Source organism: Scomber scombrus, chromosome 7, assembly GCF_963691925.1.
Source record: "Scomber scombrus chromosome 7, fScoSco1.1, whole genome shotgun sequence".
In the NCBI taxonomy this organism is placed as follows: Eukaryota; Metazoa; Chordata; class Actinopteri; order Scombriformes; family Scombridae; genus Scomber; species Scomber scombrus.
In genome coordinates this window covers 14830298-14848061 of record NC_084976.1, presented here as the reverse complement: position 1 = coordinate 14848061, position 17764 = coordinate 14830298, and the positions used below count along the sequence as shown (strand labels likewise).

At 38.8% G+C, this 17764-nt stretch overlaps 1 protein-coding gene across 3 annotated transcripts in view; it reads left to right on the top strand.

The window, feature by feature from the left end:
• The window catches only part of aplp1 (amyloid beta (A4) precursor-like protein 1), a 36297-nt gene extending 19673 nt beyond the window's left edge, over positions 1-16624 (top strand). For 2 of the 3 annotated variants that reach the window (XM_062422961.1, XM_062422963.1), the window contains exons 2-17: positions 239-418; positions 1462-1591; positions 3432-3544; positions 4029-4222; positions 4322-4620; positions 6200-6327; positions 7951-8025; positions 8191-8349; positions 9770-9898; positions 10232-10331; positions 10454-10621; positions 10775-10795; positions 10892-10959; positions 11818-11883; positions 12004-12147; positions 13599-16624. In XM_062422961.1, the coding sequence (XP_062278945.1) occupies positions 239-418; positions 1462-1591; positions 3432-3544; positions 4029-4222; positions 4322-4620; positions 6200-6327; positions 7951-8025; positions 8191-8349; positions 9770-9898; positions 10232-10331; positions 10454-10621; positions 10775-10795; positions 10892-10959; positions 11818-11883; positions 12004-12147; positions 13599-13700 (2076 nt within the window). In that variant the 3' untranslated portion in view covers positions 13701-16624. The remainder of the gene's footprint in view (positions 1-238; positions 419-1461; positions 1592-3431; positions 3545-4028; positions 4223-4321; positions 4621-6199; positions 6328-7950; positions 8026-8190; positions 8350-9769; positions 9899-10231; positions 10332-10453; positions 10622-10774; positions 10796-10891; positions 10960-11817; positions 11884-12003; positions 12148-13598) is intronic. The other variant, XM_062422962.1, reaches the window with a different exon arrangement.
• Positions 16625-17764: the final 1140 nt, after the last annotated feature.

Sequence of the window (17764 nt, the reverse complement as noted above, 5' to 3'; positions counted from 1 at the left end):
CTACATTCTCACTTTTCTGTTTTGATCTTTCACTCACTCTCAGTTTTGTGCCTAGGCTTACACCCTACATCTGATGTTGGATAGTGTTGGAGTGCATCTAAGTGCATTAATTATCTGTGGTATACCCATCCTGTATTGGCTTCAAACACAATGTTATCTGCCACTGTGTTTGTATCGACTCCTCCTCACCTCTCTTGTCTCTGTATCTCCTTCCTCCTTCCCCTCCCTTCCTTCCTAGGCTCTGGCCATGACTGAGGTGAACGGGCCAGGCCCCCAGGTGGCGGAGCCGCAGATTGCCATGTTCTGTGGCCGCCAGCTCCTGCACATGAACCCACAGACTGGTCAGTGGGAGCCGGATCCTCAGGGCCGCAAAGACTGCTTCAAAGAGCCCGGCGAGATCCTGTCCTACTGTCAGGAGGTAGGATGCTGACGCTTGCAAGGGAAATAACATAAACCTGAACAAGTGTGATGAACACCATTTTGGATCAATATTAGTAACAGCAGAATTATCAGAATCAGAATAATGGCAAAGTTGTCTAGAGCTGGTTTTGAATTCAACAAGACACTGTAGGAACACATAGGAAAATCAAGTAAAACATCATATTCTTTTTCTCTAATTTGGTTTGTCTTACACCTGTCCTATCAAATCTATATATTTAACTATATATAGTGGGGTGATGTTGGTCTGTTGGAATATTATAATATTTCAAATGTACCATCATCCACTTCTCCTCCTCTTGTTACCTTATATGTGTACTCTTTAACGTCAACTATGAGGTTATCAGGGATACACATAAACACTCCTCCTTTAAAAAATTCCATTTGAAGTGCAAGAGTAAAGGCAACCAGGCGCCATCTGGAGGTTAAAGTAGACACAGCTGCTACAGGGAGCAGCAGCCATGATGCTGAATGGACTCTAATGCGATTAGCTGGCATATTATTCATGTGTGATGGCTTTTACACAAAGCCTTCCTTTTTTCCTTGACATTTGTGAAGAAAGCATTTTATTTCGCATTCAGACTGCAGACCAGCTAAATTTATCTCACCATTAAACCTCATTATGAGTTTATGCTCGAAATGATATGCCTAGATTTTAAATTAAAGTGGTCAGATGTGAAATTGGAAATACTGAAAGACTAGAATGTTTATTGAAATGATAACTTCAGTGAGCCATGTCTAATGTGGCATCAGACAAAGGCCTTACACAGTCTCATAAAAAAGTTAGAAAAAATCTTGCATGACTTTTTCCTTTATTAGTCTTCTCCCAACTGACTGTGATCTCCCTCCTCTTCTCCCCTGCTCCTGCTAATTTTCTTCAACCCCTAACAACCAATCCCTGAACCGTTCTCTAACCAAATTTCCCCTTTCCCTTGGCCGTTTTGTCTTCATTACCTCCTGTTCTGTCCATCCATCTATCTGTTTCTATGTCTCTGTCGTCTCTGCATGTGCCTGTGCGACCAGATGTACCCAGCTCTTCCAATCTCCCATGTAGAAGAGTCAAAAAGCCCTGTCTCCATCCCCAACTGGTGTAAGAAAGACTGGGGCCACTGCCAGAAACACCCCTTCATAGTTGTGCCCTACCGCTGTCTAGGTAAGAACAACACACCTGACTGTCATAAGATAATTGCAATACCAAGAATGTGTAGGTTTAAAAATAATTATATGTTTGTGGTATTTAGTCTTTATTTGCTAGTAGACACTGGTAACAGAAAAGAAACATTTGGTGGGCGGCAGTTGGAATGGAATGCGATAAAGGTCCTCAGCCATTTACAAACCAAGGGTGATGCATCTTTGACCACTAGCCCACTAGGAAACCCCTATTATTTAATATATATATAGCAAAAATCTGGTATTATATTAAATTAATGATGAAGGATATTCAAAAATTAACTAAATGACCTATTGAAACTGAAAAGGTGAATAGTTTAAAGGAATACAAAAAACTATTTGGTGAATACTACAATATTTCATACTTATTCACTGATATTTAGATAAGAATATAAAAATTGCCCTCACATCTATACAGTAAACTCTGTATGTAGCTGGTTAGCTTAGCTTAGCATGACTGTAAACGGAATGAAACAGCTAGCCTAACTTTGAACAATTGTTGTTTTACTGGTAGTTTGACTTGGCTGAGACTTCAGAAAATAACAACTCCCAGCCAAGTGAGTTAAAAGCACAATTTGCAGTTTTTACACTAGAAATTATAAACAAATGATCACCCATTATATTGTTTGTTTAGTAATCCTCTTATCAAACAGTCAGCAAGAAAGCCCAATAAGCATATTTCCCTAAATGTCACACTGTTCCTTTTATTGACTTATTGTGTAAGACAGAAAAAGCTTCAAGAACAACTATATTTGTTGGTTTATCCTTAATAAACCAAGTTTTATGGTAATCGTCAACACATCTCATCGAGATGTTGGAGATTTCCTTAAAACCCTGCATGGACTTAGAGCTGTAGCATTGTGTTTTGATGTGTCATATTAAAACGTAACAGTTACATAACATACTTTATATTGCATAAGATTGACACAAACCACGATACTGTCTCAGAGTAGAAAAATATATGTGGATTTGTACATGCCCATGCAAGTAATGTACAAGCTATCAAGAGTATTACAGTTCTCTGTTGTTCCTTTAGTTCCACACATGGCTGTACATAGTTTTTATTTTATGGCATTCAAGCCACAATCTTTAAAATCTCTATTTCTAAATGTGTTACTACTGGAACCCCTAGATGAGCAGGATGTGCAGTTAATTAGACTTAAAGCACCATACACATCTCAACAGAATCACAGAGAGGTCATGCATGTTAAAAGCCACTGGGGGGCAGATGGGCTAACAATGGGTAAGTGAATGAATGAATGAATGAGTGGAGAACAGTGAGTCATGAAGCACTTGATTCGTGTGCACAATGCTTAAAAAGTTTCTACTGTACTGCCAGTGCACTATCCTGTATGCTAAAGCCATAAGCATGTAATATTAGTACTGTATAGTTTGTGTGGCATGTACTATATGTTTTTAATTAAATGAATGTAAAATATTATCTTCATTTCTGTACGGTTTACTGTGTAAACACAACAGTCATCTTCATGCAAGCGCTTGTTACTTCACATCCATGACTTGATAGTTTATCTGCTCAGAGCGGTTGCCATTGTTGCCTTTTATGCTTTCTGTCAGTCCTACTTATGCATCCCATCCCCAGCTCTTTCACTGTAGTTCAGTATCATACTTCATGTATTCTATGTATCACAGGTTGAGTTCATTTGTACACTCTTTCTGTCCTCATTAAAGCACATTGATGTTTGATTCTCCATTTTCAAACGCAGCACTGAGATCTTGTTAAATCTCAAGTTCAACTTTATTAATTCTCCCACTGCTCAAAATCATCTTACACCGACCTCACCTTTCCTTCATTCTTGCTACAGAGGGCGAGTATGTGAGCGAGGCCCTGCTGGTTCCTGACAGATGCCGTTTCCTCCACCAGGAGCAGATGGATGCCTGCGAGAGTTATGTATACTGGCACAACATTGCCAAGGAGGTGAGAAGGGCAGATTATTTTTTTAAATTGTACATTGAAGGCCTATGAGTAAAGAAAACAAATGTTCAACTGTGTTGCATGTAAAGCAGAAGGGGGATTTTCATTTGACTTTCCACTGCTGCGTGTATGCTTAACTTTTCATATTCACAAAGAACTTTCCAGAGCAGACTGAAAACATTTTGTACAGCCAGCCTTAACAGTGTAAGAAGACTAGAATAGATAAGTCTGCACAGTTGTGTATCGCATCATACTTTGTCAATACGCCTACCTGAGGTATTTATTACAGAGCAGAAGGGTGACAGAGTGCAAGCTGTACACTCCTTCACATCACCTCATGTCAAGTTTGCTCTGAGAGAAGAAACTAGAATTTTGTGTTGATCGATTTAGAATTTATTTCTTTTCATATTTACTCCCTTAACTTGAATTATTCTCTGTCATGTCTTAAATCTGGTTGCTTCTGTTCATATTCCTCTGTCTTTCTCAGGCATGCACTGCTGATAATCTGGAGCTCCACAGCTACGGGATGCTTTTGCCCTGTGGAGACCATTTCCGGGGGGTTGAGTATGTGTGCTGCCCAGGCAGAGGGAGCTCCAGCAGCAAAGGAGAGGCTGAGGAAAGAGAGATCCCTGCTGGTTCTCAGACACTTACATCCCAGAACAGTGGAAAACTCAACTCTGTGTAAGACACCATTTAGCTTGACCCTGTATACAGTAGATGTTGGATGAGATTTTGTGTGTTTAATGTCATGAGAGTAATGACTGTGTTGCTTTCCAACAGTGTCAAAGTGATAGCCCCCACTCCGAGCCCCTCTCCCGACACAGACGTGGATGAGGCTGATGTGGAAGAAGAAGATGATGAGGTTTTGGAGGAAGAGGAGGAGGAAGAGGATGAGGAGGAAGTTGATGAGGTGGAGGCAGAAGAGGAAGAGGAAGAGGCAGTAGCTGTGAAAGACCCAGAGGAGTATGAGTATCCTATTGACTCAGGTCCCTATCAGACATCCGACTATCTGGACTCCTTCTACTATGAGAAAAGCAACAAACCCACCACCTCAGCACCTCTTATGAAAGGAGACAGCTGTGAGTTTACATACTTGCGTCAATGCTTGTGTTTGACCTTCTCTGTGCGTATATATATTTGTATTTCTTTCTTACCAGCAGTAGTCTGTGACTCTTATATGGAATAAAGTGCAGTGCTCAATGCACATCTCTTGTACTCTTATCAGTCTGTAATAGGAAGATAGGTTTTTTTTTTTTTTTAAACAATCTCACTCAATCACTCCAAACCCACCCATGCTTGCGTGTGGTTTATGCTTCTCCACAGACATGCACATAAGTGTCTATCTTTTTTAACAAATAAAATTAACAGTAATTATATGATGATTACTACTGTGGGTGATGTTGAAAGGGCAAGTTTTGAGTTTTCTTTAAAAAGTAGTACGTGACATGCACATTCTCAAGTACAGCGTTATATACTTCATTATATTATATAATATATTATATACTTATTATATACTGTATATTATATTGGTGCCTTTTCCTGGTCCCAGCTCAGTCTCCATTTACTAATATAAACTGACCACTAACCCTGTCAATCAAGAGTATGTTTACTATATTCTACTAGACTAGAAAAGGGCTATATAAGTGCAGTCCATTTATATTCACTGTCAAGGTGTGTGTGTGTGTGTGTGTGTGTGTGTGTGTGTGTGTGTGTGTGCGTGTGTGCGTGCGTGCGTGCGTGCGTGCGTGCGTGCGTGCGTGTGTGTGTGTCAGTGTGTGTCAGTGTGATCTGTAGCATATCACACATCCACACCTACAGCAACATTCGGGTCATAGCAGAGTGTGTGTGTGTGGACAGTAAATGGAGCAGTTGACCACCATACTACTTGAATAAGAGCAAACTCAGGATGGTAAACCAGTGTGGTGCTCACTTGATAGGTTTTGGGTGTGTTATGGTGTTGCCATGGTTTATTTTTGCTGAAAGTGTTGGGAAGTCCAACAGTAGATGTTAACAGCCTCGTACCACTTCCTAACCTTCCAGTACAATATTTTTCATTACTTCTAAGTTAAATGTGACAATAATGATTTTAACAGTTGGTATATCTGAACAGTTTTTAAATTTGTCCTGATCAAGGGAATGATCTGAAAATGTCAACTTCTACACAAAAATATCATGAATCATGCTGAACAAATCTTCAACTACGGCTTTGCTTACTCCCTTTACTTTATCTAGTCTGTCATATTTGCACTTAACATGTTTATTTTCATATCCTCTCTTGGTTATCTCAAAGCAGAATGTCCTTTTTTCTCATTTTCCAGTGTTTGTTTTATTCACATTTTCCACACATGGTGATGCTTTGCTGACTAACTAGGATCTTTAATGTGACATATTCTTCCTCAGCACATACAGGGTCATATTTTACCACACAAATTTTCTCCAGGACAAAGCAGACATTGTCATCCATTCATAGTTCTTTAATTCTTCCCATTCCTCCAGCTGTAGTGTAAAATTGCCCTCCCTTTCTCTTGCTACTTTCTCAGTGCGCACACCCTGTCACTTTTTAACCTGGACTGTCCTTTTAATTACAGGATAATTGCTCTGTAGCTCCTGCAACCTGCAAGACAGTAATAACTTCTATTTTCTACCTTTCCGACCCAGTGACTACACCTCGCCCCACAGATGGCGTTGATGTTTATTTTGAGAAGCCAGTGGATGATACTGAGCATGCCAACTTTCTGCGTGCCAAAACAGACCTTGAGGAGCGGAGAATGAAGCGCATCAATGAGGTGAATTTCACAGGGCTAAGAAAAGGCTAATTGTTTGTTGGCTGGCAGGTCGGACTTCTGACAGTTGAGCATTGATCTCATTCTCTAATCTAATTCTCAGAATGACAGGGTCACTGGCCTGAACATTGCTTAGCTGAATTCAGGCTAGCAGATTAAAATAAGACAAGAAATGCCACATATGTCCCTAAGAAGTGTCAAGCTAGGGCCTAGACCTGAAATTTATATCATGAATAGCGGATGGTACATACAATACCACCATATAGTATGTATTAATCCCCTTATAATTTCAAGGTATGACTTTACTTAATTTAGTAAATGGGTAATAACTCAGTATAATGTGGTTAAAGGCAGATTTATGGACATTTTTTAGGCATTAATTATGTACAGTATTTGTCAACTATTATAACTTATCCTGTTAAGGCATTTTGTATTACTACAAAATTAATTAAATGCTACATATTGTGTAGAAGTAAAGTGTTACCAATAAACTATTAATATGCAGTGGTTGTTTAGGCAGTTTCATACATGGTGGAAGTTTATCATATTGCATATCTGACAATGTTTGCGTGCGTGGGTGCTCAAACTATCAAAACTGCTGCCATACAACTTCTAGATTTTCTTTTTGATCTTGGTTTTTGCTGTGATGCCATACCACAGATTTTCAGCATCAAGTCATCTCTCTCTGTTGGGCAACATCTTTTATACTGTAGATGGACAGTTAAAATGGGTTTAATGTTCTTCATTGACTGGCTTTTCATATCAAAAGGACAACAACTAACATGTACTGATAAGATCAGAATGATTTACGCATTGTGGTTATTCTTTTTATGCCTAAAATGATTCATACTTGCCAACACAAGGAAACATGCTGAGTTGGAACACTGGCTTCTGCAACTGTAATACTGCAGCCAGTATGTTCTTTGAAATTTCCGTTCTGCTGCACAACATGTTTTTATTTTGACCTGAGTGATTTGGCCTACAGCCCATTTAACCTGGTGGTGGCACATAATGTGTTAAAATTACATGCGGTGTTAAGAGGTGTTAAGAGGTCGTGGTCATTTCACATATTCCCGTGAGATCAGGTTGACACAAATCTTGACATCCCAGTCTGCCAGATATAAAACAATGGCACACAAACACTGTTGCAGCTGGAAGCAAGCAAACAAACAAAGTGGATTAACTGAGATAGATTCCACCTGACCTAAAAAACCCACATGAGACAACTCTCTCTTTGAATTTGGACTGCAGTACCCACAACACTCACGGTCTGTGTTACATATTTGTCCTTTAAGATGATAAAAGATGTTGCTGCACAATCTTATTCTCTCATGTAGGCATCAGATAACTTTACTCTGCTTAGCATACAACTTTTTAAAGTCAAACAGTTTTAAAAAAAACAAATCATGCTCAGGCTTTACATAAAAATCAGTGACCTTGTTTATGTTAACAGCTGCATTTATTAAATGTAAAAGAATGTACTATATAGCCAAATCCATGAAATGCTGCATTTCTCTGTCAGTGTTCTATTTATATATTTTGTACCACTGTGCCCTGTTTTGAACTATGTTAGTCTATGAAACGCTTTCTAATGATTCATTGATATTGTATCTTTACATTTCTTAGATCATGAAGGAATGGGCAGAGGCAGACAACCAGTCAAAGAATCTGCCAAAGTCAGAGCGACAGGCTCTTAATGAGGTAAACTGACAACTGTCAAGCTTATCTATACTTAATTTAATTGTTAAATATTTCCAGTTAAAATATAATTATATATGGGATATCCAGTAATTAATCAAGATTTGATTATATGCTGTTGCTGCTTTACTTTCCCTTGATTTTACTCTTTCATCTCTCCTCTAATAGCACTTCCAGTCTGTGCTACAGACGCTGGAGGAGCAGGTTGCTGGTGAGAGGCAGAGGCTAGTGGAAACGCATCTTGCCAGAGTAGAAGCCATACTCAACAACAATCGCCGCCTGGCCCTGGAGAATTACCTGACTGCCGTACAGTCTGATCCCCCTCAGGTAAGTCCAACATGGAGTACAAAAGAGTGCACTCAGTTCAGTGCAGTTCACTGCCGGGTGTGTACAGTTAAGATGGCAGCAAAGATAACAAAAACTTGGATTTATTCATCTTGTATCATGCCTAACTTTGGCAGATCATGACATATCAGGTATGGAATTAACCAGCAGATGCTCCAGCTCAAGATGAGACCAAACTTTTCAATGGATGTCACTTTTTGAGCCACAACAAAAGCCAAAATGCGGCCTGCCATAGACTAAGTAACACGAGTGCCACACAGTGTACCTCTACCTGACCAACGTATGTACTAGACTTGTAGTCAAGACCGCCTAAACCGAGACCAAGACACTACCAAGACCAGAGGGTAGGTCTAAGACCACTAGGTCTGACTGAGACTGACAGCTACGACGTAAACCTAACGTTTCGCGCTGGCTACACTGTCTTTTGATTGGATGAGCTCCAGTTTCTTAATCACAACAAAATACATGTATGTCATTGATTGGTTGCATTTGAAAGGTTGCATTTGAAGGGGCGTGAAAGGCGAAATAATTTAATGTTGCATTATCGAATGTTATGTTTTGTATCATGGACATTATTTGTTGCAAATCTCCCAACCACTATGTCGACCTGAGACCGCAAGACCAAGACAATGAGACCAAGAGACCAATGAGACCGAGGGATCCGAGACCAAGACAAGACCAAGACCAAAGACGGTCGAGACTGTGACAAGACCGAGACCACGTAAAAGTGGTCTTGAGACCGGTCTCGAGACATCTAACTCTAGTATGTACATAGCTGCACTGCTGCAGCCTGTACGTTTACAGTGTCCACAAAGTCAGCACAGCTGCTGCGGCACTGCTACTGCCAGCCCTATCTTTCTACTTGACTTTGATAATGGCCATAAATAATAGAATTTTTCATATAATTTCTTAATCAATTTCATTTATATTTAGTTAGTTGGTAACAGAAAGCTAAATCTCCAAACTCTAGCAGACTGCCAGAAATATCCTTTGCCGTTTTGTAATGCATATTGTAAAATGGCAAGGACTGCATAAAAGATGAAAGTGTAAGCTTTACGATAGGTCCATAAGAAATGGAGTTGTTGGTTTTTCAAAAAATGTTAGTCACTGCAACCACAAGAGTTCCATAAGCATACAATGAAAAATGTTAGGCTGATGAGTCCAGTAATACATGAGATTAACTGCAGATAGGTACACAGACACGCGTACTCATGCACACACAACGACACACGCACAAACACGACCAAATGCATGATCCCCTCCAGGCTTAGGCCTGGTGGAGATAATGATCAGATCTGCTTTAGATTCTTTCTCTGTGATAGGCAATGAATAGGTTCCGACAGTGCCTTTATCTCACTGTCTGGCATTTCCTGACTGTCCTCCCTTCACCTTTGTCTTCCAGCCGGAGCGCGTGCTGCAGGCTCTAAAGCGATACATGGCTGCAGAGCAGAAGGACCGAAGACACACACTCAGGCATTACCAGCATATTGTGGCTGTTGACCCCCAGAAGGCTGAGCAGATGAAATTCCAGGTGTGTGTCTGAGTGTGTGTTAGATATTTGCTTCTGAGATGCTTTTTTCTGCTGACCATTAAAAAACATACAGAACATCATATGATTTAGCACATAAATCAGATGTGTTAATAAATATTGAAGTGCTCGCAGAGATGAAGCAGCTACCAATATTTTTTTATTAAATTAAGATCAAAGGCGGTGTTTGCTGACTTCAAAAGCAGCTTTAGACACATGACTCCATAAAAAAGTTTGTTTCACTTTTCATTGTGGATTCATTTCAGGAACCAATGCACTGTTTATCTGTGTAAAACCAGTTAAAGTAAGCATAATCGTTTTGTGTTTTTTTTGCAGGTGTACACACATCTTCATGTGATCGAGGAGAGGATGAACCAGAGTCTTGCATTGCTGTACAAGGATCCTACTTTAGCGGATGAGTTGCACAATGATATGGGTAAGCTGGACTGCTGACCTGTGACCCATCAGTTTTCAGATCTGAAGACATTGTATCCCTCACATCAAGAGCGAATATAAGTCTTGGTGACTTTGTTTTGTTTTTGTGTGTGTCACCTGCAGAAGAGCTGGTCAAGGCAGAACGAGGAGACATCAGTGAGCTCATGACCACTTCCTTTTCTGAGACCCGCACTACTGAGGAGCTTTTGCCTGCTGAGAGCGAGGAGGAGAAGGATGACGAGGAAGAAGAGGAGAGAGCCTTCCAAAACAGGCCTTATCCTCCACGCATTGGTACATAGTTACAAACCGCTCTTACACTCACAAATTCAGCGTTTATTAAGTCCACCCTAATTATGTGAGTGGCATGTAAAACGATTAACTACTTTTTACCAGCTACTATGGTTAATGTTGTTTTTTTCCCCTTCTGTATTTTCTCCTCTAAAGAAGTGCAGTCTAACAAGAAAGGTGAGCTGGTATTAAAGCAGCAAATTTGATTGTTAGCAGTAATTGTAGTATTGTATTTTCTACTTCTGCTCACAGTATTTTTGTCTCCATCCTTAGTGTCTGCAGTAGATGAATATGATTATACCACATCTGAGAGAGGTCCTACTTATGAATATGAGGAAAAGGTAAGATCATTTTGGCAAATCTGAAAGGCTGGTGTTATATTTTAAAAAAGACTCCACCCTAGTTCAATTGGACAGACACAAATACTGAAGGGGAGAACAGGTTTGGTAGTCACACTTTTTAGTCATTGAAAATTATTAAAAATGTTTAGTTTCATTGAAATACAACAACCTAACACATCTCCTGCACCAAGAGAACATAAACAGGAAAGTGCATTTTTCGTCATTATATAACAATATTATGCATTTTCACCTCCCTGACTGCTCTGAGCATCACATCTGGAGGAGTCTGGCCCTTGTTTGTCTTCCTGTCATTTTGCTATCTTAAAAGAGAGAGAGAACTAGATGTATCACACCATATATGTATATGCCAAAATGTGACAACCAACCCCAAAGAGTATGTGACAAGCATCCCCAACTGGGATTTTTTGCTACCAGCAAAGCTACCAACCACATGTTTTGGCATAGCTAAGGAAAAAACCTACCTAACTATCGCTCTCTCTTCATACTTAAATGGTAATGATTGTTTTATTATAAAGCCTAGAAAAGAAACACTGAAGAGTTGAATATTTACATTTTCAGATGAAAACACTAAACGTCCTCGCACCTCAATGTCAAGCAGTTTTCTCCAGAAATGACCTCTGACATAACATCTCACCTAAATTCGGAAACCTTCAGTGCCAAAACTTCTTAACAGCGCCCTCTAGGAACCGAGATCTGATGAATGTGACAACCAACCCGTGTGACAACCAACCCTGTTCTCCGCTATGTGTTTGTCTGTATTTGTATATGTAGGTTATTTTTTCAATGTTTATGTGTCACAATATTTCACTTGTTCTTACACATCCCCTTTCCTTTTAGATCAACACCTCTGCAGAGCTCAAGCAGGTGGTCTACAAGCCTGCTGAGATCGAGAGAGATGAACTTGTAAGGGTTAAATATAAGCATTATGATGTTCTCATGTAAAGTTTTAAGTGCATGTGATTGAAGAAATTTGTCCTACATCTCTGGTGTTTAACATGTCACCTCACGTCTCTCTTTCTATAGCAACCTGATGCCTTGGAGACGTTTAACCGTGGCGCCATGGTTGGGTTGCTGGTGGTGGCTGTGGCAATTGCCATGGTGATGGTAATCAGCCTGTTGCTGGTCCGCAGGAAGCCGTACGGGACTATCAGTCATGGCATTGTAGAGGTTTGACCACTTTAATTTAATTTAACCAGTTGTCTTACATTTTATAGTTTAACTTAAAACAAATATCTATTACATTATTGCCTAGAACCTCCTTCACACATAGTTCTCTGTAAATTACTGGTATTAGCTTTCAGTCACCAGTATTGAGTTTCACTATTCACACAAGCAGCTACATTCAGGAACATTTGCATCTTGTGCTTTTTTTATTAATGCCATAGCAATGCCTGAATAGTCATGCAACAGTTATGGATGCCAACAGCGATAAAACTCAAAAGAAGAAGAAAATGGGACAATGTAGGATTTACATTGCTGAAGACATCTCTGCTCCCATTTAAACATGAACACATGCAGGAAATGTTCCTGAAAATTTCAGAGATAGACTGCATGCATGAAACAGGCTTTAAGCATACCATTGGTTTTGTGAGTAATTTACTACCTCCATGAAGCCAAGCCATTGGCTTCCGTTTATCTAACCACAGTGTGAAAATCAAGCTACAGGAAGCTACACAGACTAATTCTCACCACCCATGTTTGCAAAAGTAGTTTTATTGTCTTAAAAGTGCAAATGGAGTGGCACCTGTAATCTCATTATATGTTTAATATAATGACAATAAAGGTCTGTAGTTAACTTTCTGTGTAGTAAAACATGTCAAATGTAATGGTATGAGCCTTTAGGTTAAAGGAATAGTATTACATTTTGGAAAGTGCACTTATTTGCTTTCTTGCTAAGAGTTAGATGTTTGATACCACTCTCACATCTGCATGACAAATATGAAGCTACAGCCAGCAGCTGGTTGTCTTAGATTAGAATAAAGACTAGAAAATAAGAGGAAACAGCTCATCTGGTTCTATCCAAACCTAAAAACAGAAGCAGTTTCCAGGAAAACAATAGTTAATTGTCACTTATTTTGAGAACCATGCCTTCATCATCATCCTTATGTCGAACATGCATTTCCAGTCATTGTAACGTAATTGCTGACTCCCCTCTTACATCTCTAGCTTGCTCTTTTTAAGCTGCATTAACAATCTACACTCTAGAAACCTTTTCGTTTCCATTTCACCTGCATGCTGAAATCAGTGTTTCTGCCGGCTTTCTTGGTTCCCTCTGGAACTATTGCTTTACATCAACATCCAGCAAATTCAATCAATCTCTCCAGCCCTGCATTGTAGACCTGTATCTTCTTTAGAAAAAACAAAACAAGGAGGTCAATGCTAATCGCTAACCTACTCCCAGGTTTGGTTCAAACTAAACTCACAATTCAAGCTTTCACTATATTCCATAAAGTTTAAAATTCCCAAAGTGTGCCCCCACAGTATAAGTTTCGTCCTGCTCCACTATTCTCATCTCAAAGCAACCACTCATTTGTTTCATATTCAATAAACAATTTATTCAGTTTGCTTGTGTATTTGTCTTTAGTGTGCAATAATTGAATCTCTTGTGATTCTCGCAGCAGGTCGACCCCATGCTGACCCCAGAAGAACGACAGCTCAACAAAATGCAAAACCACGGCTATGAAAACCCCACTTACAAATTCTTCGAACAGATGAACTGAGGTACTGGGGCTACCAACAAGTCATGCCCGAGTCCGACCACTTGTTTTGTCCCTCTACTCTTCCTTATGGTGGTCTCCCAGCCACACTCCCTGTGACGGATTTATGATGTGTTGCAATTATAAAGTAACTGACTAAGTAAGGGGTACATCCCAAACCCATTGTAAATGACCAACAACAACCTATCATCATTACCAGAATGTGAATAATGAGATATGATACCAACTTGCATCACCTATTGTAATCTTAAAACTCCTCTGGGTTATAGTCTGGGGATTGTTCTTTCCATTAACGCTGCCACAGCGTTTCATAATCCTGAAAATATTCACATCATAGACAAGAGAACCATCCCAGTGGCATGACTTGACCTATTGCTTTTCACTAGAAACTGAAGTTGAACGGTGCATAATGCTTTATAGTATTTATTTTTCAGTAGTAGTCTCTTTGTTCAAATTGTACCACAGTTAGATATGATGTATCTGTGTAGATGAGTGTGAGTGACAGCCTTTTTGAATTATGGTGTCAATTTAAAACCCATTCAGTGATAAAAGGGCAATGAGCAAGCTAATTGTCAAACTAATATTACCTCCAGGAGCTACTGTAACACTGGACAATACTATAATCTGGAGACATGAACATTAAGAGAGTTTGTGGAGGTGTTTACTTTGAATGTGTGAGACATTTAGGCTTTAATTTAAAACATGGAAGGCCAAAAAGACCACGCTAGAATACACTACAGAATATGTGCTGGTGGTACAAAAAACATCATGTTTTGTTTTGACTTCTGAGGTTCTGCCCTCAATATAATTCATTATTTGGCAAAATATACCAAATATTCCATTTAGCGAATCTAGTCAGTGAATGAGTTTATTTTATTTGTACTGCTACCTAAAGACCTGTAAAACAGAATAATCAAAAGTCCATTATTTTAATGAAAGCATGACAACTTGGTGTATGATGCTGCTGTATTTATTTGTGTTGTTCCCGTCATTGCTTTTGAGAAGTCGGAAATGTCACCGTTCAAAATGGACACTGTAAATAACGTAAGTAATACATACTACTAGATGTAGACATTTCTATGATTAATTTGCATTGATGTAATGGAATAATACATAAAAATAGTACATTGTGCGGTTACGAGAAGGAGAAACATTTTTCCTAACATGGCTGATTGAAAACGGACTGTTGTAAAAACCAGCACAAGACAACGACACAGTAACTTCTTTCTGAATGTATTTAAGGTAGACGTTGAGATTCCATTTTCTTTTCAGTAACGCATCATTCCCCTAGTAGCCCTGAATAGGAGTTAGTGAAGTTCAACACATCCAACAGACAGACTACATGCCTGATGCCCTTCTTGCCACTTCCTGTAGCAACCTGTTCATTTTCACATTTGGCAGATGTGTATTTGAGCAGAGGAACTTAAAGCTTAGGTGTGTTATTCTGTGTAGTGCAGTGAAGTGTAGAGAGGCCACAGCTATAGTAATGTGATGTGTCAGTGTGTGTATTAACTCCTAAAATCAACACCACACTCAGGCTAGTGTGGTGTTGGTAGATAGTAGTAAAACATACTGTATGTCTTTAAATCTGCCAGTTTGACATCTTTGGACTCAACAAACATTGAATGTTAGTACTCTATAGATGCTGTATTTAAGTTACTCTCCTCATAAATAGCTTTTCTCTGAATGACTCATTGTAGTTTGTCATATTTATGATCAACATAGTACCCTGCATAGGTAAGTAAAAAAGGGATTGCCCCTTTTTTTCTGGCTGATTAACTGCTACGTCTGTCAAGTTGATTTTCCTTTAACCACTTCATTCTACTACTTCATCTTGGTTAGGGAAGGTCATGCAGTAGGATGTTGCTTTTTTGTTCATCAGTCTTTAACTGTATACTAAAATCCATACCAAAATCAGTTCCAAATCATTTAATTATGATGGTAGTTTTCTTTTTAAACCTGCATTTGTCCAGTCTGAAGAAAATTCATTTACCTGTATTGTTTTTTGTTTTTTGAGAACTTTGCTTTAAAATAAGCAAAAAAGACAATAGTGAGTTACAGTTTAGCATTAATCTTTTGTTCCTCTCATTAGGCAGGTTAATTGCAGGTTGTGGTTGCGTTATGACGGGTGAAGGGAAGTCATAGCCCTTGTATAATTTGTACAGCTACGTTAGTGAATGAAAACGTTGTATGTTCACAGTTTAAGTCAGTTGATCTTGTAATGATACTACTGAAACCATAGATGAGAATAAGCTTGCCTGTGTTTCCCAAACCACTGAAGGTTTCCTACCAGCATTTAGCAGACTTAGAATGGTGTATACTGTAGTTACTCAAATCACATTTGTACGTACGTCCTCCTGTCGAATTCTAGACTTCTTTGTTGGTCTGTCCCCTTACCTCCTGATGAATTATAAACAATGTTATTGAGATTTTAATTGCTGCATTATTGCCTTTTACAATGCTGTGTTTTGGATGTAATTATTCTGTATTTTTTATTTGTATGTAATAATCAGTTGGATCAAGGGTCATGCTTTTCACATGTAATGTAATTTTAGAAGCTTGTATGAGAAAACACTGACAAGTTTAATACGTTTAGAAATGTGAAATATATAGACAGATGTACAGCCTCTGCCTAATTGACAAGGAGTGGCACTAAGCACAAGTACAACTAAATTACTCCATTTGTGTACAGGTTGCAAAATGTTAAGACGTTGATTCTGTCTGATTTCAATTGTACTGCATTGATTCTTGGGATGTTGATGGCATCATTGAGAGCTGTTCTTCATTTTCATTTTAACCAAAGACATGCTCCACCAGTATGCAGACAGATATTCAAATTTGGCAAAACTGTTGTGTAAATGTATTTGCAAGCAATCTGAGAAATTAAAACTGGTCAAGCAATTAATAGTGTAATAAAAATGAATGACCCATAAAATGCTGCATCCGTGCTTTTTGAATGTCTCCCTCATTTGCACATATGACCTCTCTGTAGAGGCTCTGACATCATATTTAGGAAAATTCACACAGTTTTTCACAGACTCAACATGCAGGGGACTGAAACAATTGTAACCTGTGTAATAAGACCTATGATGTAAAAGCCACAGACAAGAAGGGGAAACTATCTTGCTTACTCACACTGGAAAATGATGTTTTTTTTGTCCTGTATCTCCTCAGTTGAATTTCTTTGGAAAAAGAAACCTAACTTATATATACTTTACTTAGAAGACATGGTTTGTGCCACATCATAATATAAATTAACTACTTAATGCCCAAATAAGTTCATTTCAGATCATAAGATGTGTTTTGACAGCTTGAAGGAATTAAACTCATGAGAAATCTTACTCATTCATATGTGAAGCATTACCCTAGTACAGTAGATTTCATAGTTAAACTTTCTACTAGGTAAAAATCTTAACCACGATTAAGATACGATGTATGATAACATTTTCTCTCAGTTCTCAGTATGGAGTTTCAGTGACTCCTCAAGCCACAATGTCATTTCTGTGAAGCTAAATTGGTAGTTCACTTCCTATGTCAGGAAAAGCGACATGCGATGCAAATCACCTAATGACCTATGTAAAGCTGAAGAATCAACATATATGCCTCAGGGAATTCAGTTTTATTGACTTTTCTTAATTAAGTTGTGTGTATTAGCAACATGAGCAAAATAATTTCATTTACATCACTAAAAACTACATTAGTATAGAGGAAACCAACCAACACAGTGAAATGCAGTACAAACACAATAATCCTAATATACTTCTTATAACATTGTTAGCGACTGATGAGTATTTTCCATTGAACATCAAATGCACTGTGATGAGCAATGATATACTGTAACTGAGTGTTGATAATTTCCTTTCATGTCTAAGCAAATGTCTACTTTAATCAAATAATAGCCCTGAACTTTATGTTGTGATAAGCATCAATAAACATCAGACCCTCGCTAAAACTGACTGATAAGTTCCCTTGACACAGTTCCCAAGCACCAATTAACCTGACAGTCACAAGCGTGCGTGGGCCTCGAACTTCCTTCACCCACAAATTACAAAGAAGTCAAGCCCCAG